Source organism: Rana temporaria, chromosome 8 (genome assembly GCF_905171775.1).
Source record: "Rana temporaria chromosome 8, aRanTem1.1, whole genome shotgun sequence".
Classification (NCBI taxonomy): Eukaryota; Metazoa; Chordata; class Amphibia; order Anura; family Ranidae; genus Rana; species Rana temporaria.
The window spans coordinates 147,796,607-147,819,756 of NC_053496.1; the positions used below are offsets into that span (position 1 = coordinate 147,796,607).

Here is a 23,150-nt window from a genome sequence, read left to right on the forward strand (position 1 = left end):
GCATTCTACGGATCATTCGACGAATAAACATCGCCAGATCTTCTTTCAAGTGAGTTGTGACTGAGTAAGCTATCTGGAAAGGTGATTTGGTATGGATAATCTCTTCAGGGCAATGAGCGCCATGTGCCACTGAAAACCTCATTCATAGCCTTTGCAGCCGATTCAGAATAGTAAAAGAACGTATCCAGCAGCCTGCACAGAGATAACTGCGTCACAGGACAGATCATAGTGAAGTGTAACTGTGTGTATTGCATGAGAATTCTGCATACAACCCCAGCACAGCTTGTTACAGCTCCTCACAGTATACAGACACTCTTCATTGCTACAGTCAAGCCTGTGTACTGCAGGCCATCATGAGTGGAAAGGGCTCAGTGTGTGATGAAACACCACAGCATGCACCACACAGAGAAAGCCAGGATGAGGACCCAGAGTCCACTGCATTGACCAAACGCTCTGTGAAACCCACTTGGAAGGTTAAAGAGAACTATGAATCCATGAGAACTGAACTAGCAACCAGTTTGAAGCAGATTTGGGATAAAATCCTCACCCACATTGATGTGATTTCATGTCCCAGCCATGAGGTACTGCAACTAGAGGGCGCCATAAAGCATCTCTCTGCTTCATATGAACTGTACCAGACTACAAGCAATAAATATAAAACTATTCTGCAAAGCATCAACACTGAGGAGTCCTTAGAGCAACTTAACAATGCCCAGCTTCTTAATGAGGAAAGAGAAAGCTTTATCCAGCGAGCTAAAGCAAAGGCAGAAGCAAAATTAATGCTGCCACAGGACACTGTATCTCACAAATCTGTATCCACCAGACGTCCTAAAGGTTCCTCTAGATCCCGAAGTTCAAGGCACTCAACGCTTAGTTAACAGCTAATAAATGCCCGCGCCGAAGCAGAGGCTATCAAAGTAAAGGCTGCATATGCAAAAAAGAGAGCAGACATGGAGGCAGAGGTTGCAGTAATGGAAGCCGAGGCAGCGCATCAAAAGGCAGCAATAGAAGCTCAAACGGCATGTCAAAGGGCAGCAATTGAAGCTTTAAAGGAACAGAGCAACTACGAGGCAGCTGCAGCAAAACGAAAGGTTTTGGAACAAGCTATCGGTGCAGATAAAAACGCTAGCAAAAGGGTCAGCGTCAAGGCAGATGTAGAAGATCCTTTCGAACGCACTAAGAACTATGTTCTAAACCACAGCAGTGAACACTCAATTACCTCCACGTTTCACGGCAACGCAAGGACTTCACCACATCATCAGGTAAAAGCTGTTCCAGCCACTTCCTACATGCAAACCCACCCCAGTGCATCTCCCGACTGTCATGCTGATCCCGCATATGTCACAGAACGGCACACTAATCCGAAAGCAAGTCGCCAACCTCCTGCTAACAGTACTGTTCCAGACCTTAACCCAACAATTCAGCTGAATGCCCTTGCTGCACCATATCTTCCCACGTCTCTTTACAACAATACCATAAACAACGCAATCCACAACAATCAACCAGCAACCTCCTATGTAAAGTCAGAGGCAACCGATACAACAGAGTTAGTAAAGTACTTACTTCGACGTGAGCTCACCATCCTGAAAATTACAGAAGCTGGAAAGCCGCTTTCAAAACTACAATAGGCGGTATCGGTATTACTGCCGATCGTGAGCTGGATCTGCTGATCGGGTTGCTTGGCCCACAGTCTACACAACGTGTCAAGAGCCTCAGGTCAGTCTACATCGACAATCCAACTGCAGGTCTCATAGCAGCATGGGAGCGTCTAGAACAGACTTACGGTAGTCCTGAAGCCATAGAGAATGCATTGCTCAAACGATTGGAAAATTTCCCAAGGATATCTGGTAAGGACAATAAAGAGTTCCAGAGACACAGTGACCATCTTCTCGAAGTCCAGTTTGCCAAAACCGACCCTAAGCTACCTGGCCTCAGTTACCTGGACACTGCTCGAGGAGTTAACCCTATCATTTGCAAGCTTCCGCATGGCCTACAAGAAAGGTGGATCCAAGTTGGGTCATCATACAAACGGGAAAACAAGGTTTCCTTTCCCCCGTTCTCCTACTTCTGCGATTTCGTCAGGAACATTGCTGACACCAAGAACGATCCTAGTTTTGCATTCAGTGAGTTCAATACTCCCTCACCTAAAGGTGACAACCTACATACTAGCTACAGGAACCGCAGAGGTCCCGTGTCTGTTAGGAAGACAGACATTATTCCCACTCCCGCCTTAGCTCCCGCCTCAAACAAGAGCGGCAAGATCGAAAACCCAAACCGATTATGTCCCATCCACAAGAAGCCTCATCCCCTCAAAAAATGTATCGGTTTCAGAAAGAAGCCCCTACAAGAATGAAAGGAACTCCTAAAGACTTTTGGGGTATGTTATAGATGCTGTGCTTCCACCGATCACTTTGCCAAGGAATGTAAAACTCCTATCAAGTGCATAGAGTGCGGTTCCGAGGACCACGTGCAAGCACTCCATCCCCTTGAGTCCAATCCTTCACAACCTGCAGACCTTCCTCCTGGGCAGAACCACAGCGGGAAGAGTACAGATCACGTACCTAATTCCACCATGGTATTTTCTTTGTGCACTGAAGTCTGTGGGGAAGACCACTGTGACAACTCTTGCGCTAAAATATGCCTAGTGAATATTCATCACAAGGATCAGCCAGAAAAGACTTTAAGGGTGTATGCTATCTTAGATGATCAAAGCAATCGATTGCTTGCACGATCCGAACTGTTCGATCTATTTTGCACAAAAGGAGAGGTTTACCCTTACACCTTAGGCACTTGTAGTGAAACTACAGAGGTTTTTGGAAGAAGGGCTCATGGATTTATTGTGTCCTCCCTAGAAAATAACCTACAATTACCCTTACCTACACTTGTAGAGTGTAACCAGATACCAGCCAACAAAGAAGAAATACCTACACCAGAAGTTGCCTTCTACCACCCTCACCTAAAGTCAATAGCAAGTGAAATCCCACCACTTGACAAAGATGCTAAAATCCTTCTTCTGCTGGGAAGAGATATTCTAAGGATCCACAAGGTACACAGACAGGTCAGCGGACCTCCAGAGGCCCCATTCGCCCAGTACCTGGACTTAGGCTGGGTCATCATAGGCAACGTCTGTATAGGCAAAATGAAAAGGCCTACTAACATTTCTTCATTCAAGACAAATGTATTGCCAAATGGTCGTAATACTCACTTTGAGTCATGCCCACATCACTACTGGGTAAAGGAGAAGGTAACTAGCTGCAAGTTGCAACATTGCAACACAAACCTTTCCCGCACCTACGATGACAGCTTTGGTCCTACAGTTTTCAAGGTAAGCAGTGAAGACGACAAGTTGGCTCCTTCGGCAGAAGACAAAGAATTCCTTAAAGTAATGGACAATGAGTTCTTTCAGGAAGATTCCAATAGCTGGGTAGCACCCCTAACCTTTCGCCTACCGAGAGAGAAGCTACCGAACAATCTACATCAAGCAGTCAAAAGATTCTCCTCCTTAAAGCTCACCTTAAGCAGGAAGCCAGAGATGGAAAGACATTTTGTGGACTTCATACAGAATATCTTTGATAGGGGTCATGCCGAACCCGCACCCCCATTGAAAGAAGGAGAAGAACGCTGGTACCTCCCTTCCTTCAGTGTGTATCACCCACGAAAGCCAGACCAAATCAGAGTTGTCTTTGACTCCAGTGCCCAACATGAAGGCTTCTCACTTAACGACATGCTCCTCACAGGGCCCAACTTGAACAACAGCCTCATTGGAGTCCTAATTTGCTTTCGTCAAGAACCTGTAGCGGTGATGGCCGACATTCAACAAATGTTCCACTGCTTCATCGTCAAGGAAGATAACAGGAATTACCTCAGGTTTCTATGGCACAAGGACAACGACATCAACAAAGAGATAATTGATTACCGAATGAGGGTGCATGTCTTTGGGAACAGCCTATCCCCAGCTGTAGCAATCTATGGACTAAAAAAGACAGCTCAGCTTGGAGAAGCTGAGTATGGAAACGACGCTCGTCAATTTGTTGAAAGGAACTTTTACGTAGACGACGGGCTCAAATCCTTACCTACTGCTAAAGAAGCAATTGATCTTCTTACCAGAACAAAGGAGATGCTAGCTGTAGCAAACTTGAGACTTCACAAAATGATATCTAACAGCCAAGAGCTAATGAATGCATTTCACCCTGAGGACTATGCTGCCAGTGTGAAAGACCTTGACCTTGGGTCAGACACACCCCCTATGCAGAGAAGTCTAGGTCTGCTGTGGAACATCAAAGTAGACACATTCACCTTCCAGGTGTCAACCTGTGACAAACCCTTCACCAAGAGAGGAGTCTTGTCCATAGTGAACAGCATCTACGACCCACTGGGATTTATAGCCCCAGTCACCACCCAAGGTAAGATGTTATTAAGACAGCTTACTACTGATAACATAGATTGGGACACTCCGTTACCTATTGAGAAACAACAAAGATGGGAGAAATGGAGAGGTTCTATGAAGACATTAGAACAGCTCCAAATTCCACGTTGCTATGCCCCAGTCTCCATCTCAGCCGCTGTCCAGAGGGAAATCCGTATTTTCTCAGATGCATCAGTTGAAGCTGTAGCTGCAGTGGCCTATTTGAAGACCTCAGGAGTTAATGGAGACATACACTGCAACTTTGTTCTAGGCAAGACAAAGCTAACACCAAAACCTGCACATACCATACCCAGACTTGAACTTTGTGCAGCTGTGCTAGCAGTAGAAATAGCTGAAGTCATAAAGAGTGAAATGGACATTAAAATTGATTCCTTCACATTTTACACAGACAGCAAGATAGTGCTTGGTTACATTTACAACCAAACTAAACAATTTTACGTGTACGTCAGCAATAGAGTAGAACGTATCAGAAGGTTCTCCTTGCCAAAGCAATGGCATCATATTCCCACTGACCTTAATACTGCCGATTGTGGGACAAGAGCTATATCTTCATCAGCTCTCCTTGACTGCTTGTGGCTGTCGCCTCCAAGATTTCTTTGTGAAAACTCCTACTCAATTTCCACGCACACTACCTATGAACTGGTACATCCTGATGATGATAAAGAAATCAGGTCTATGTACACCACACTGCGTACCTCCGCGAGTTCAGAACAAAAACTAAAGTCGCATCGTTTTGAACGTTTCTCAACCTGGTCATCAGCTGTTAGGGCTGTTGCTTGTTTGATACACATTGACCATTGTTTTAAAAGGAGCTCAACTTCAGAATGTCATGGCTGGCATATCTGTACCAACCTCCCTACTGCAACGGAAATTGAGCGTGCAGAAAGGGTTATCATTCGCTGTGTACAACAAGAAGTGTACATGGAAGAGTTGCACAGATTCAAAGGTGGAATACCTCTATCAAAGGGTAGTTCACTATTTAATCTGAACCCTGTAGTCGATGACAATCAGTTGCTACGAGTTGGAGGTCGAATAGAGAAATCTGACCTGTGCAGCAAGGAACAAAACCCCGTCATCATACCAGGTCAGCACCACATTGCCACTCTTCTAATCCGGCACCATCACAAACTAATACAACACCAAGGCCGACAATTTACAGAAGGCGCTATCAGGTCAGCTGGCTTGTGGATTGTTGGAATGAAGAGATGTGTTTCTTCCCTGCTTTTTAAATATGTCAAGTGTCGCAAGTTAAGAGGTAGACACCAACTGCAACAAATGGCAAGCCTGCCATTTGATCGCCTAAGTACAGATCCACCCTTCACCTATGTTGGAGTTGATGTATTTGGTCCGTGGACTGTGGTAACTCGTAGGACTCGCGGTGGAGCAGCCAATAGCAAAAGGTGGGCCGTGTTGTTTACCTGTCTCAGCATACAAGCTGTACATATCGAGGTGATCGAGTCGATGGATTCGTCTTGTTTCATCAACGCTTTACGAAGATTCTTCTCCATCCGAGGACCTGTCAAGCAGCTAAGATCTGACTGTGGTACCAACTTCGTTGGAGCCTGTAAAGAACTTCAACTAGACAATTTCTTAGCAAACAATGGATGTACTTGGCTGTTTAATTCACCACATTCTTCACATATGGGAGGATCCTGGGAGCGAATGATTGGAAACGCTCGAAGAATTCTCGATTCCATGTTGCAGGACCACAAGTCTTCACTATTGACTCATGAGACTTTGAGTACCTTTCTCTCAGAAGTATCCGCCATCATTAATGCAAGGCCTCTAGTACCAGTATCTTCCGATCCTGATGCTCTAATGATCCTTACCCCAGCCACACTCCTTACTCAGAAGATTGGAACTACCGTGATATCTTCTGCCGAGATTGACCCGAAGGATATCTATAGGCGTCAATGGAAACGGGTGCAACACCTAGCCAATGTGTTTTGGCACCGCTGGAGAAAAGAGTACCTGCATACCCTTCAAAGCCGTTCCAAATGGCAAACACCCAAGCCTAACCTCAAAGTAGGAGACCTTGTTCTTCTGAAAGATAGAGAAGTCTGTCGCAATGAGTGGCCTATGGGTCTTGTAACAAGCGTAATGCCCAGCGATGACGGAAAGGTTCGAAAGGTTGAGATTAAGATAACTAAAGGAGGTTCTGCTCGGACTTTCTCATGACCAATCACGGTATTGGTGCTTCTTCTCCCAAGTGAGTGACTTAGGCAGAAGTTCCGGCTATACCTGCTATGGCAGGGAGAATATTACTATCACTATTGACTGTGCTGCTGTTGAAGTCCCACGATTATAAACGATAGACTACAGGACTCAAGCCATCTGTTTTTTGGACATCATGTTTCGTTGTATATTTACTGCATACCTTCTTGTGTTTGCGGGTATCTCGTATCTATGGTTTATACACCAGTTTTACCTTTAACGTTTCTTCCCCTACAGGTTCAAGTTGGACTTCTTGACATCAGGACTTATCTTTATATATGTAATAGAATTTGAAATCTAAAGATTTCAGGCGGGGAGTGTCATGTTACATGATATTATTTTGTATTATGTACTGTCTCTTTAATGTCTATCTAGTTTGTCTCTTGTGGCATTCCGTAGTTACCATGCTGCTCAGTTTCTCCTCCCCCTTTTCTGTATCAGTCATTTTAATGCTGTAATTCATGTGACCTGTGTGTATCTTCTATACCTGCATGGAAGAATCGTTCTTTTACCTGTTGTAACTTGCATTCTACGGATCATTCGACGAATAAACATCGCCAGATCTTCTTTCATGTGAGTTGTGACTGAGTAAGCTATCTGGAAAGGTGATTTGGTATGGATAATCTCTTCAGGGCAATGAGCGCCATGTGCCACTGAAAACCACATTCATAGCCTTTGCAGCCGATTCAGAATATCTGCTTTTTCTGAACCTCCCCTCTCCGGTGTCACATTTGGCACCTTTCAGGGGGAGGGGGTGCAGATACCTGTATAATACAGGTATTTGCACCCACTTCCGGTCATAGATAGCAGCAGAATCTGCAGGTATCTACTCCACTTCCCTTCCCACCCCCTGCTGTGTTCTGGGAAACACAGAGTTCCCAGACCACAGCGGGGTCCAGTGAAAGACGTGCATGTGCAGTAGAGAACTGGACAGTGAAGCAGAAACGCTTCACTTCCTGATTCCCTCACCATGGTGGCAGGGGCAGCCGAGAGATGAATAATTGCTCGTCTTCTGCTGCTGACATCGCAGGCACCCTGGAAAGGTAAGTGTCCATTTATTAAGAGTCAGAAGCTGCAGTATTTGTAGCTGCTGGCTTTTAATATTTTTATTTTAGGTGGACCTCTGCTTTAAGTATACCTATATAATATGTATGCATATATAGTGTGTATATATCTCTATTTTAGAAATACAGTTAACATGCAAGAGTAACTACTTCTATTTCACAGGAAACTGGGAAGGAGAAATACTTGCAGGATCTATCTAATCAGCTGTCACCATTTGAAAAGATTCTTTCTAACAATGCAAATGGAACCAAATTTGTAGTGGGACACAAGGTAACGTCAGACAAAACAAATTCTGTTTGTTACAAAATATGTTTTATAATTATTAACCTTAAACTTTCTTGCAAAAATAGCATTGTAAGAGGAAATTATAGACACAGAATATATACTTTATCTACAGCTCTTCTAATGGCTGATATAATAAAGTCAGAAAGCAACAGTACTAATTTAAAGTGTAACACCACCCCAAACTACCAAATGGGAATATGAGTGCAATATGTAAACACTCACTTCAGTGACCCTCACAACTTTCAGACCAATGTTCAGAACTTCTGGTGCTCTCCTCAGGCCCCTTTTACACTCACGACTTGTCCTGCGACTTGGGACTGCAAAGTCGCAGGACAAGTTTGTACCCCATGATTTCCAACGAGTACCATTCTTATCTTTGCGACTTCAGGTCGCACCAACTTCAAAATAATCCCTGTACTACTTTGGTCTGACTTTTATGCGAGTTGAGGTCCATAGAATTCAAGATTACAAAATGCCAAAATCACCACAAAAACACAGTGAAATCGCACCCGTCTGTGAAGCCACAAGCTGTCACAGCCGAGTGCACATACTTGCAATGACAACGCTGTGGAGGGAAGGGGGAAAGGAGCGAGGCTTCAGGCGGCCACATTGCTGGACTGTGTCTGTTTATTAAAAGTCAGCAGCTACACTTTGTATTTAATAAATGTACAAACGAGTGGAACTCCGCTTTAACCTGCCTCTACTCTGCTCAACAAGTTCCCTTTTAATATTTTAGAATGGTCATTCAAACTTTCTTCTAACAGCTCTGCCCCCACCCGCCCACCCCCATAAATGCTTGCCTGAGTCCAATCTTAATCCAGCCATGTGTGCAAGAGCAGCAGCTCGCTCAGCTCTTCCTCTACATTTTCTCAGACATAGCCCGTGAGGAGAGAGGCAAGGCTGAGCCCCACTCTATGTGTCTTATGTCTCAGAGCAGAGCGTGGCTCAGGAGAGAGCACACATGAGTGCCCCCATAGCAAAGTGGCTTGTTATGGGGCCCCTCGGAGGGAGGAGTCAGGAGCGCTGGCAGGGGACCACAGAAAAAGAGGATCAGGGCTGCAGCAGGTAAGTATGACATCTTTGTCATTTAAAAAAATATATATATTTTAGAATATTTTTATTGTTTTATGCTATTGTTGTTACAGATCTCATTTGCTGACTACAATCTCCTGGACATGATTCACTGTCACCTTGATCTTGACCCAACATGCTTGGCTTCCTTCCCTCTCCTCTCAGCTTACAGTCAACGGCTTGACAAACGTCCAAAGTTGAGTGATTATCTGAGATCAGAAAAACGCAACAAGCGTCCTATTACCCCTAAACACAAATGAGCATGTACTACAAACATCCAGGCTGAAAACCCACATCATGGTTTTATGTGTCGTTTTTCTACTTTTGGACTATTATATAATTTAAAAGGCAAAATAAACTTTCACTAGTTTTACAACAAATGTTTCTTTTGCAATTGCGGAACCTCCTTTGTTTATGCCAACCATTCTCAACCCTGGGGTTCCTTCAAAGGTAGCTTGGGTTACTTAAAGTGTTCCAGGCACATATTCCTGATATGTGCCTGCTGTACCATGTACTTGTATGAGAAGGTAAACTGTTTTTTTTTGTACTTGCCTCCACTGTGCATCTCGTGTTGCACAGAGTGGCCCAGATCCTGGTCTTCTGGGGTCCCCCGATGGCCGTCTCGGGGCTACCTTGTGGGCACGCTCCCGAGTCCTGTATCCGGCGTCCATAGCCTAAGACTACAGGACTCGACCCTGCCCTCCGGCCCTTGCGTTATTGTAGTTGATTGACAGCAGCATGAGCCAATGGCTGCGCTGCTATCAATATATCCAATGAAGAGCCGAGAAGACTGAGCCGAGATCAAGCGAGTTCTCAACGCGGGACTTTCGAGGGCTCAGGTAAGTAAACCGAGGGGCTGGGGGGACTGTAATCGTCGTCTTTTTTTTTCACATTAATGCATAGGATGCATTAAAGTAAAAAAACATGAACCTTTACAACCCCTTTAAGGACTGGCCTATTTTTCAGACTTGGGGGCAGATTCTCGTAGGATCGCGCAAAACTGTGCGGGCGTAACGTATCTCCTTTACGTTACGCCGCCGCAAGTTTTCCAGGCAAGTGCTTTATTCACAAAGCACTTGCCTGTAAAGTTGCGGCGGCGTAGTGTAAATCACCCGGCGCAAGCCCGCCTAATTCAAATTAGGCAGGTAGGGGGCGTACTTCGCGTAAAAATATACGTCCGAAAAATATCCCAGGGTGCATTGCTCCAAATGACGTCGCAAGGGCGCCATTGGTTTCGACGTGAATGTAAATGGCGTCCAGCCCCATTCACGGACGACTTACGCAAACAACGTAAATTTTTAAATTTCGACGCGGGAACGACGGCCATACTTAACATTGATTGCGCCTCATATACCCAGGGGCAACTTTACGCCGGGACAAGCCTAACGTAAATGTCATAACTTTACTGCGTCGGCGCGCGTACGTTTGGGAATTTGCGTATCTAGCTAATTTGCATACTCGACGGGGAAGACGACAGAGGCGACACCTAGCGGACAAAAAAAAAATTGCATTTAAGATCTGACGGCGTAAGAGCCTTACGCCTGTCGGATCTAATGGATATCTATACGTAACTGATTCTAAGAATCAGTCGCATAGATACGACGGCCCAGATTAGGACTTACGACGGCGTACATGGCGTTGCGCCGTCGTAAGCCCTTTGAGAATCTGGGCCTTGGTGTTTACAAGTTAAAATCTTTTTTTTTTTTTGCTAGAAAATTTGTTAGAACCCCCCAACCATTATATATTTGTTTTTAGACACGCTAGAGAATAAAATGGTGGTCGTTGCAATACTTTTTTTTTTTACACCGTGTTAGCGTAAAAAATAATAATACACCAGTAAAGTTAGATATTTTTAGTTTATATTGTGAAAGATAATATTACGCCGAGTAAATTGATACCAAACATGTCATGCTTCAAAATTGTGCCCGCTCGTAGAATGGCGACAAACTTTTACCCTTACAAATCTCTATAGGTGACGTTTACATTTTTTTACAGGTTACCATTTTTTAGTTAGAGGAGGTCTGGTGCTAGAATTATTTCCCTCGCTCTAATGATCACAGCAATACCTTACACGTGTGGTTTGAACATCGTTTTCATAACAAAGAGTTAATGGAAATTGTGGACTTTGAGGTCTTCATTGAGGCCCCCTGGCTTCCAAACTGCCCAGCTTAAAAATCCAATAAGTCTCCTGAAAATAACTTCTTAACCACTTGCCAACCGCCTAACGTCGGCAGAATGGCTAGGCTGGGCAAAGCAACGTACCTGTAAGGTGCTTTGAAAATCCCGCCGCGAGAACGGGGAGATGCCTATGTAAACAAGGCATTTCCCTGTTATGCCTAGTGACAGGACAGTGATCTACTGCTCCCTGTCTTCGGGAGCAGTGGTCACTGTCATGTCACTCGTAGCCCTGCCCCCACACAGTTAGAATCACTCCCTAGAACACACTTAACCCCTTTCTCGCCCCTAGTGGTTAACCCCTTCCCTGCCAGTGTAATTTACACAGTAATTAGTGCATTTTTATAGCACTGATCGCTGTATAAATGACAATGGTCCCAAAATAGGGCCAAAGTGTCTGATGTGACCATATTGTCGCAGTCACACTGCCGGTTCTCCTTACAAGAAATGGTGGCAGCAGCACCCGTGTCCTAATATTAAAAGTCAGCAGCTACAGATGACTTTAAAATGTTGGTGGGGGGGGGCTGGAGCTCTGCTTTAAGCAAGGAGGGATCACTGTTATGGAACACCTTTTTTTCATTTTGGATGGAGTAGAGAATGGTCATTTGTGTTCTCTTCCTTCCTGCCCTGTGGTCACAAAAATATCTGCACAGTAACATACATTTTGCTTTAAATTGTCACTGAAACAAGTGTCCGCTCCTTCAGTCCCAGCCAGCGACAGTATTCTCCAGGACAAACATGTAGAAAATCACTAAAAGCTAAAAAAAATAAAAAAGTTTTCAAAACGTAAAAAAAAAAAAAATGTTTCCCTAATTACACTAGACCTCATGCACAGAGATGTTTAGAGGCTAAATAGTAAAATTTGTTTCCTGTGCCCAGTGAGTTGCAGGGGGTGCCTACAACTGACCATGCAAGTGAATGTCTGTGTGCAACTGTACTCTTGTAAATGGCTCTTGTGCAGGAGATTCAGGATAAAATAAAAAAATATGCCATATGTACAGTGCCTTAAAAAATAATTCATACCCCTTGAATTTTTCCTAATTTTGTCATGTTACAACCAAAAACGTAAAAATAGGATTTTTTAATACAGCTTACCTGTAAAATCCTTTTCTTGGGAATACATCACGGGACACAGAGCCTTAATCACCACAGGTGATTGGACACTGGCAAACCCAATTAAAATTGAGTTCCTCCCCTATATAACCCCTCCCAAATGGAGAGTACCTCAGTTTTGTAGCAAAGCAATAAGTGTTCCACATTAAACTCTGAAGAGGGGTGGGAGCTCTGTGTCCCGTGATGTATTCCCAAGAAAAGGATTTGACAGGTAAGCTGTATTAAAAAAAATCCTATTTTCTTGATCATACATCACGGGTCACAGAGCCTTAATTACTTAATGGGATGTCCCATAGCAATGCTAAAATTTGAGGGGAAGGAGACACACATCAGAATAAGACCGCCATCGAGCCAGAGGATCTATACTGCTGCCTGCAGCACACTATGCCTGAAGGCGGCATCCTCGTAACCTTTCACATCTACCTGGTAGAATTTTGTAAATGTATGGACCGAAGACCAAGTAGCAGCCTTGCAGATCTGAGCCATGGAGGCCTGGTGATGCACTGCCCATGAAGCACCAACTGCTCTAGTCGAGTGCACTTTCACCTGAAAAGGAGAGATCTTCTTTTCTAAACCATAGGCCTGAATAAGGACTTGTCGAATCCACCTTGCAATAGTGGATTTTGACGCTGCCTGGCCCTTCTTTGGGCCTTGTGGCAGAATTAATAGACAATGGCCCAGATTCACAAAGACTTACGACGGCGTATCTCCAGATACGCCGTCGTAAGTCCGAATGGCCGCCGCCGTATCTATGAGCCTGATTCATAGAATCAGTTACCCATAGATTTGGCCAAGATACGAGCGGCGTAAGGCTCCTACGCCGTCGTATCTTGGGTTGCATATTTACGCTGGCCGCTAGGTGGCGCTTCCGTTGATTTCCGCGTCGAATATGTAAATGAGCAGGATACGCCGATTCACGAACGTACGTACGTACGCCCGTCGCAATTAGTTACGCCGTTTACGTAAGACATACGCCGGCGTAAAGATAAAGCAGGTCTCTAGGTGACGCAGCCCATGCAAAGTATGGATGTCGGAAAAAGCCGCCCTACATGAATCTAGGCCAATCAGTCTTCCTTATCTGAGCCGTAGCTTGCAGATAAACATTTATCGCTCTAACAACATCTAGAGAGTGTAAACTCTCTTCCTCCGCAGACTGCGGATCTGGAAAAAGACAGTAAGACTATATCTTGATTCAGATGAAAACCTGAAACCACCTTAGGGTGGGGTGAGGACGCAGCACCACCCTGCCTTCATGAATAATCATATACAGTTCTTTACACGAAAGAGCCGCCAATTCCGATACCCTCCTTGTTGAGGATGTGGCTTCCATAAAAACCAGTTTCTGTGTCAACAGACTTAGGCCCCGTACAGACGCCGGACCGTTTTCATCGGACATGTCCGCTCGGAGATTTCGGTCTGATGGTTGTACACACCATCAAGTTTCAGCAGACATGTTCGGTCGTGTGTACGAGGCCTTAGAGAAACCTGGTGTAAAGGTTCAAAAGGTATCTTCTGTAAATTAGATAACATCAAATTCAAAACCCATGGGCACACAGGAGACTTAACTGGAGGATTCAACCGCAGTGCAAGTGTTTTTTTTTTTTTTTAATATACAGACAAAGTTGAGATTTGGCCCTTGATAGTGCTCAAGGCCAACTTCATATTTAAGCCCAACTGAAGAAAGGCAAGAATCCTATTAAACAAAGAAGGTGTTACACCAGGGATAGATTATAATTGTTGCCAACATCCTATATGTTATAGAACAAAGGAGAGAGTGTCCCCCTGACAAGGGACTGGGACTTTTAAGGCAACCAAAAAAATAACAAAATTGTAGTATATAGAATAGTTTAATCTTAAATATTTAAGAAGCCAAACATGTGGCGACATACATGACTACTGAATCAAATTCATTAAAAATCAAATTCCATTAAAACAAAATAAAAAGTTTTCTCCAATCTGTGGGTGAGGCCCGATACGTTTCAGGGAAATTCCCTTTCCTCAGAGGCGTATCCTTATTGGAAGACTTATAGTATCTAAAAAAGATATACAAAAATATTATCGGTGACAAGTATACAAGGACAGATGAGCATCGTTGAAAGAAGAGGTGCAAAAAAATGGCAACATTGCGAGACACACATGAAAACATATAATGCACAGCAAAAAGATAAATTGGTATAAATTCGCGCCACAGAACAAAATTTAAATGTTACCGATCAGATAACACAAAAACCTGTAATTATGTGAATTAAACAAAATTCTAACACAAATTAGAAGCAGCCTCCCTAGAACAGTGTCTGAACAGTAATGTGAAATAGGTAGGGTAGGGGGCGCTACGTGCAAATAAATATAAGTTATGCCCTAATAACATATATAATAAAATTATAATATATCAATATATAAATGTGCATCCATGTGTATACAGTCCATGCATAACCAGATTCCAAATGTGCAAATGAATATATAATAAAGTCCAAAACGTGATGCATCCAATGCTTTCCAAGATAAACACAGGATGTGTGCAATACTGATTTGATTGCTGAGAAGGGTAATCCGTGCTCACAAAGCCTTCACCATAATGTTATATAAAACACCCGACGTGATCGAATAAAGGATGGCTCCTTACCAACTCCAGTTGACTCTTTAACTAAAAAGAAGTCAAATGCGCTTTTTGGGAAACACTGTCCCATGTGATCAGATTCCAATCTTGCAGTCAGTTTGATGATACATATACCGGAAGAGAGACCACAATAGTGTGATACCTTTTATTAAAACTATATAAAATATAAAAACTTTGCCAAATGGCTCCTTACTAGAACAAGTGCCACAATCCAGGCACTGAGGCTGTGGGCATGGATCAGGTAGAAAGGAGGATCTCCGTTGCGGTGTGCTGCAGCAGCGAAGCAGAGAAGCATGTCAGAGAAGCATTGCATTAGTTTGAATCAATCTATCCCATTAAAGGATCACTAAAGGAAAAAAAATGTTTTGCTGAAATGACTGTTTACAGGGTATAGAGACATAATAGTTAACTGATTCCATTTAAAAACGATTAAAAATAGATAAAAATCAATCATATAATGTGCCTCCTAGATGCAAAAACGAAACTGAAACTAGTTTAGTCTTTGCATGTTATTTCATGCCTCTGTGCTGGACAGTGCCATAGAGAGTCATGGCTAGGAAAACGAAACTAAAGTTTTCCATGACTTTTTTCATAAGGAGCCAGACAACCAGGAAGGGGCAGATCCACATACATCTGCCTGGGCGCAGCATATGTGAGATACGCTACGCCGCTCTAACTTGCTTTGCTATTCTTTTAATCCTGAAAGAATTTGCGCCGTAAGTAACGGCGGCGTAGTGTATCTCTCGCGGCGTAAGGCCGCGGAATTCAAATGCGGCGAGTAGGGGGCGTGTTTCATTTAAATGAAGCGCATCCCCGCGCCGAACGAACTGCGCATGCCCCTTCCGTCAAAACTCCCAGGGTGCATTGCTCCAAATGACGTCGCAAGGATGTCATTGTTTTCGACGTGAACGTAAATGGCGTCCAGCTCCATTCACGGACGACTTAAGCAAACAACGTAAAATTTTCAAAATTATACGCGGGAACGACGGCCATTGAGTACGCCACCAGATAGCAGCTTTAACTATACACCGGAAAAAGCCGAAAGGAAACGACATAAAGGAATGCAACGAATGCTAAGAAACCTTTGTCCGCTGGAAACCTGTCCGCTAGGCCGGAAAAATGTCCGCTAGGCCCTACACACGGTCGGACATGTCCGCGGAAACGTTTCAGAGGACATGTTCGGTCGTGTGTACAGTAAGGTGACCAGATTTTTAAAATGAAATCCGGGGACATATTTTTTCTTTACTAGTAATGGCAACAATCAGCGACTCTCTGCCCGCCGCCGCCCGCCTCACAGCCTCTCAAGTCTTACTCTTCGGGCCCCGGCTACTACTGGATGGGATCACTCCGCCAGGGAAGGCAAGGATTTGAGTCAAGGCAGAAGAACATGCAAGCAAAACTGAAGAAATATTCCCTCCTCTCCGACCAGCACATGATCATCAGAAAGGGGCACAGATAATGGGAAAAATACAACCCCCTTTATGCTAGTAGGCATGGCGGAGCGGGGGTGTGTAATTCAATTTTTTTTTATTTTAATTCTGCACTGATTGGATTTAATAGGGGGCATGGGCAATTTCAAAGACAATCTGGGGACAAAACCAGGGACAGACTTGGTCCGGGGACAGTGTCCTCAATCAGGGGACTGTCCCCTGAAACTGGGGATGTCTGGTCACCCTAGTGTACAGGGCCTCAGTGTTCAGCTGCTGAGTTGGATTAAATGACTTTGCATTCAAGTAAATAGGATTTTCTTGCCTTGTTTATTATCATTTTTTTATTTATGCATATTTAGTATTTTTTTAGAGAATTGTCACAAATCCTCAAATCCTGTACTCCTCTGCCATTGATCTTTTTTGGCCATCTACGGATAGTGGCAAGGTTATGATATAAGCCTCTGTTGTGGCATTACTGAGCGATCTCTATTTTCAAACAGGTTTGCTTAGTCCATTCTTATGCAAACTGTTTCAATTTTTAATGGATTCTATTAGTTCATCTTTTTTCAAGCGTTTTTTTACCATCAGTATCAGTTTATTGCTACCTATCAGGTTAGAATCTTTATACACACCAGTTATCTTTTTTCTGTGAAATAGGTAGGGTAGGGGACGCTACATGCAAATAAATATAAGTGATCGAATAAAGGATGGCTCCTTACCAACTCCAGTTGTCTCTTTAACTAAAAAGAAGTCAAATGCGCTTTTTGGGAAACACTGTCCCATGTGATCAGATTCCAATCTTGCAGTCAGTTTGATGATACATATACCGGAAGAGAGACCACAATAGTGTGATACCTTTTATTAAAACTATATAAAATATAAAAACTTTGCCAAATGGCTTCTTACTAGAACAAGTGCCACAATTCCGGCACTGAGGCTGTGGGCACGGATCAGGTAGAAAGGAGGATCTCCGTTGCGGTGTGCTGCAGCAGCGAAGCTCTCGATGTGGCGTGCGTGTCAGCGCCGACAACCAGCAGACCCGGAAGTGCGTAGTACGTGCTGTACCATGTACTTGTATGAGAAGGTAAACTGTTTTTTTTGTACTTGCCTCCACTGTGCATCTCGTGTTGCACAGAGTGGCCCAGATCCTGGTCTTCTGGGGTCCCCCGATGGCCGTCTCGGGGCTACCTTGTGGGCACGCTCCCGAGTCCTGTATCCGGCGTCCATAGCCTAAGACTACAGGACTCGACCCTGCCCTCCGGCCCTTGCGTTATTGTAGTTGATTGACAGCAGCATGAGCCAATGGCTGCGCTGCTATCAATATATCCAATGAAGAGAAGACTGGGCCGAGATCAAGCGAGTTCTCAACGCGGGACTTTCGAGGGCTCAGGTAAGTAAACCGAGGGGCTGGGGGGACTGTAATCGTCGTCTTTTTTTTCACATTAATGCATAGGATGCATTAAAGTGAAAAAACATGAACCTTTACAACCCCTTTAAGGACTGGACTATTTTTCAGACTTGGGGGCAGATTCTCGTAGGATCGCGCAAAACTGTACGGGCGTAACGTATCTCCTTTACGTTACGCCGCCGCAAGTTTTCCAGGCAAGTGCTTTATTCACAAAGCACTTGCCTGTAAAGTTGCGGCGGCGTAGTGTAAATCACCCGGCGCAAGCCCGCCTAATTCAAATTAGGCGGGTAGGGGGCGTATAGCATTTAAATTAAGCACGTTCCCGCGCCGAACGTACTGCGCATTCGCCGTCCGAAAAATATCCCAGGGTGCATTGCTCCAAATGACGTCGCAAGGGCGCCATTGGTTTCAACGTGAACGTAAATGGCGTCCAGCCCCATTCACGGACGACTTACGCAAACAACGTAAATTTTTAAATTTTTACACGGGAACGACGGCCATACTTAACATTGATTGCGCCTCATATACCCAGGGGCAACTTTACGCCGGGACAAGCCTAACGTAAATGTCATAACTTTACTGCGTCGGCCGCGCGTACGTTTGGGAATTCGCGTATCTAGCTAATTTGCATACTCGACGGGGAAGACGACAGAGGCGACACCTAGCGGACAAAAAAAAATTGCATTTAAGATCTGACGGCGTAAGAGCCTTACGCCTGTCGGATCTAATGGATATCTATACGTAACTGATTCTAAGAATCAGTCGCATAGATACGACGGCCCAGATTAGGACTTACGACGGCGTACATGCCCTCGCTCTAATGATCACAGCAATACCTTACACGTGTGGTTTGAACATCGTTTTCATAACAAAGAGTTAATGGAAATTGTGGACTTTGAGGTCTTCATTGAGGCCCCCTGGCTTCCAAACTGCCCAGCTTAAAAATCCAATAAGTCTCCTGAAAATAACTTCTTAACCACTTGCCGACCGCCTAACGTCGGCAGAATGGCTAGGCTGGGCAAAGCAACGTACCTGTAAGGTGCTTTGAAAATCCCGCCGCGAGAACGGGGAGATGCCTATGTAAACAAGGCATTTCCCTGTTATGCCTAGTGACAGGACAGTGATCTACTGCTCCCTGTCTTCGGGAGCAGTGGTCACTGTCATGTCACTCGTAGCCCTGCCCCCACACAGTTAGAATCACTCCCTAGAACGCACTTAACCCTTTTCTCGCCCCTAGTGGGTAACCCCTTCCCTGCCAGTGTAATTTACACAGTAATTAGTGCATTTTTATAGCACTGATCGCTGTATAAATGACAATGGTCCCAAAATAGGGCCAAAGTGTCTGATGTGACCACCATATTGTCGCAGTCACACTGCCGGTTCCCCTTACAAGAAATGGTGGCAGCAGCAGCACCCGTGTCCTAATATTAAAAGTCAGCAGCTACAGATGACTTTAAAATTTTGGTGGGGGGGGGGGGGGCTGGAGCTCTGCTTTAAGCAAGGAGGGATCACTGTTATGGAACAGGGTAAAGTGACTATTTGAAGTAAAGTTTTTGTGCTTAGAGTTCAGATGCAATATATTTAAAGACAAACCTTTTTTTCATTTTGGATGGAGTAGAGAATGGTCATTTGTGTTCTCTTCCTTCCTTCCCTGTGGTCACAAAAATATCTGCACAGTAACATACATTTTCCTTTAAGTTGTCACTGAAACAAGTGTCCGCTCCTTCAGTCCCAGCCAGCGACAGTATTCTCCAGGACAAACATGTAGAAAATCACTAAAAGCTAAAAAAAAAAAAAAAGTTTTCAAAACGTAAAAAAATAAAATGTTTCCCTAATTACACTAGACCTCATGCACAGAGATGTTTAGAGGCTAAATAGTAAAATTTGTTTCCTGTGCCCAGTGAGTTGCAGGGGGTGCCTACAACTGACCATGCAAGTGAATGTCTGTGTGCAACTGTACTCTTGTAAATGGCTCTTGTGCAGGAGATTCAGGATAAAATAAAAAAATATGCCATAGGTACAGTGCCTTAAAAAATAATTCATACCCCTTTTTCCTAATTTTGTCATGTTACAACCAAAAACGTAAAAATAGTATTTTTTAATACAGCTTACCTGTAAAATCCTTTTCTTGGGAATACATCACGGGACACAGAGCCTTAATTACTTAATGGGTTATGTAGTCACCACAGGTGATTGGACACTGGCAAACCCAATTAAAATTGAGTTCCTCCCCTATATAACCCCTCCCAAATGGAGAGTACCTCAGTTTTGTAGCAAAGCAATAAGTGTTCCACATTAAACTCTGAAGAGGGGTGGGAGCTCTGTGTCCCGTGATGTATTCCCAAGAAAAGGATTTTACAGGTAAGCTGTATTAAAAAAAATCCTATTTTCTTGATCATACATCACGGGTCACAGAGCCTTAATTACTTAATGGGATGTCCCATAGCAATGCTAAAATTTGAGGGGAGGGAGACACACATCAGAATAAGACCGCCATCGAGCCAGAGGATCTATACTGCTGCCTGCAGCACACTATGCCTGAAGGCAGCATCCTCGTAACCTTTCACATCTACCTGGTAGAATTTTGTAACTGTATGGACCGAAGACCAAGTAGCAGCCTTGCAGATCTGAGCCATGGAGGCCTGGTGATGCACTGCCCATGAACCACCAACTGCTCTAGTCGAGTGCACTTTCACCTGAAAAGGAGAGATCTTCTTTTCTAAACCATAGGCCTGAATAAGGACTTGTCGAATCCACCTTGCAATAGTGGATTTTGACGCTGCCTGGCCCTTCTTTGGGCCTTGTGGCAGAATTAATAGACAATGGCCCAGATTCACAAAGACTTACGACGGCGTATCTCCAGATATGCCGTCGTAAGTCCGAATGGCCGCCGCCGTATCTATGAGCCTGATTCATAGAATCAGTTACCCATAGATTTGGCCAAGATACGAGCGGCGTAAATCTCCTACGCCGTCGTATCTTGGGTTGCATATTTACGCTGGCCGATAGGTGGCGCGTCCGTTGATTTCCGCGTCGAATATGTAAATGAGCAAGATACGCCGATTCACGAACGTACGTACGCCCGTCGCAATTAGTTACGCCGTTTACGTAAGACATACGCCGGCGTAAAGATAAAGCAGGTCTCTAGGTGACGCAGCCCATGCAAAGTATGGATGTCGGAAAAAGCCGCCCTACATGAATCTAGGCCAATCAGTCTTCCTTATCTGAGCCGTAGCTTGCAGATAAACATTTATCGCTCTAACAACATCTAGAGAGTGTAAACTCTCTTCCTCCGCAGACTGCGGATCTGGAAAAAGACGGTAGGACTATATCTTGATTCAGATGAAAACCTGAAACCACCTTAGGGTGGGGTGAGGACGCAGCACCACCCTGCCTTCATGAATAATCATATACAGTTCTTTACACGAAAGAGCCGCCAATTCCGATACCCTCCTTGTTGAGGATGTGGCTTCCATAAAAACCAGTTTCAACAGACTTAGGCCCGTACAGACGCCGGACCATTTTCATCGGACATGTCCGCTCGGAGATTTTGGTCTGATGGTTGTACACACCATCAAACCGAAATCCACGCGGACAGACAGCGCGGTGACGTGGCCGCGACGATCGCGACCCTGGAAGGTCAATGCTTCCACGCATGCGTCGATTCACTTCGATGCATAAGAGGGATGGCGGCCCAGCGGACATGTCCGGTAAGTCGTACAGACGACCGAACATGTCTGACGGACAGGCTTCCAGCGGACATGTTTCTTAGCATGCTAAGAAACATTTGTCCGCTGGAAACCTGTCCGATCCGCCGGACATTTGTCCGGTCGGCCGTACACACGACCGAACAAGTCTGCTGAAACTGGTCAGCGGACCAGTTTCAGCAGACATGTTCGGTCGTGTGTACGAGGCCTTAGAGAAACCTGGTGTAAAGGTTCAAAAGGTATCTTCTGTAAATTAGATAACATCAAATTCAAAACCCATGGGCACACAGGAGACTTAACTGGAGGATTCAACCGCAGTGCAAGCGTTTTTTGTTTTTTTAAATACAGACAAAGTTGAGATTTGGCCCTTGATAGTGCTCAAGGCCAACTTCATATTTAAGCCCAAATGAAGAAAGGCAAGAATCCTATTAAACAAAGAAGGTGTTACACCAGGGATAGATTATAATTGTTGCCAACATCCTATATGTTATAGAACAAAGGAGAGAGTGTCCCCCTGACAAGGGACTGGGACTTTTAAGGCAACCAAAAAAATAACAAAATTGTAGTATATAGAATAGTTTAATCTTAAATATTTAAGAAGCCAAACATGCGGCGACATACATGACTACTGAATAAAATTCATTAAAAATCAAATTCCATTAAAACAAAATAAAAAGTTTTCTCCAATCTGTGGGTGAGGCCCGATACGTTTCAGAGAAATTCCCTTTCCTCAGAGGCGTATCCTTATTGGAAGACTTATAGTATCTAAAAAAGATATACAAAAATATTATCGGTGACAAGTATACAAGGACAGATGAGCATAGTTGAAAGAAGAGGTGCAAAAAAATGGCAACATTGCGAGACACACATGAAAACATATAATGCACAGCAAAAAGATAAATTGGTATAAATTCGCGCCACAGAACAAAATTTAAATGTTACCGATCAGATAACACAAAAACCTGTAATTATGTGAATTAAACAAAATTCTAACACAAATTAGAAGCAGCCTCCCTAGAACAGTGTCTGAACAGTAATGTGAAATAGGTAGGGTAGGGGGCGCTACGTGCAAATAAATATAAGTTATGCCCTAATAACATATATAATAAAATTATAATATATCAATATATAAATGTGCATCCATGTGTATACAGTCCATGCATAACCAGATTCCAAATGTGCAAATGAATATATAATAAAGTCCAAAACGTGATGCATCCAATGCTTTCCAAGATAAACACAGGATGTGTGCAATACTGATTTGATTGCTGAGAAGGGTAATCCGTGCTCACAAAGCCTTCACCATAATGTTATATAAAACACCCGACGTGGGGGGGCGTGGCCTGGACATGGATGAGTGAGGCAGCGTTTCTCTAGAGCTCCCGTCCTGATCCCCCAAATCTTGGCAAAAATCACGCATTAAACTGGCATGTACTCGGCCAAAAAATACAAAACGAGGGCGACGACACGAGGGACCCCAGCCGGCAAGATTTCGGGAGAAATCCAGAAGTATTTTAAGCTCATTCAGGAGCTTCCCCCTGGAGGTGACCCCCTGACGCCACGAGGCAGTCCACGTGGACCTGAGGAAGAGGCCCAAGCACCAAGCCTCGAGGAGCCTGCAGCCCTTCTGGACACGGCC

General features: G+C 44.2%; 1 protein-coding gene across 1 annotated transcript in view; it reads left to right on the top strand.

The window, feature by feature from the left end:
- The window catches only part of LOC120909159 (glutathione S-transferase P 1-like), a 206,210-nt gene extending 196,769 nt beyond the window's left edge, over positions 1 to 9,441 (top strand). The window contains exons 6-7 of the mRNA XM_040320865.1: positions 7,868 to 7,975; positions 9,136 to 9,441. Of these exons, the coding sequence (XP_040176799.1) occupies positions 7,868 to 7,975; positions 9,136 to 9,321 (294 nt within the window). The 3' untranslated portion in view covers positions 9,322 to 9,441. The remainder of the gene's footprint in view (positions 1 to 7,867; positions 7,976 to 9,135) is intronic.
- The last annotated feature ends 13,709 nt before the right edge of the window (positions 9,442 to 23,150 follow it).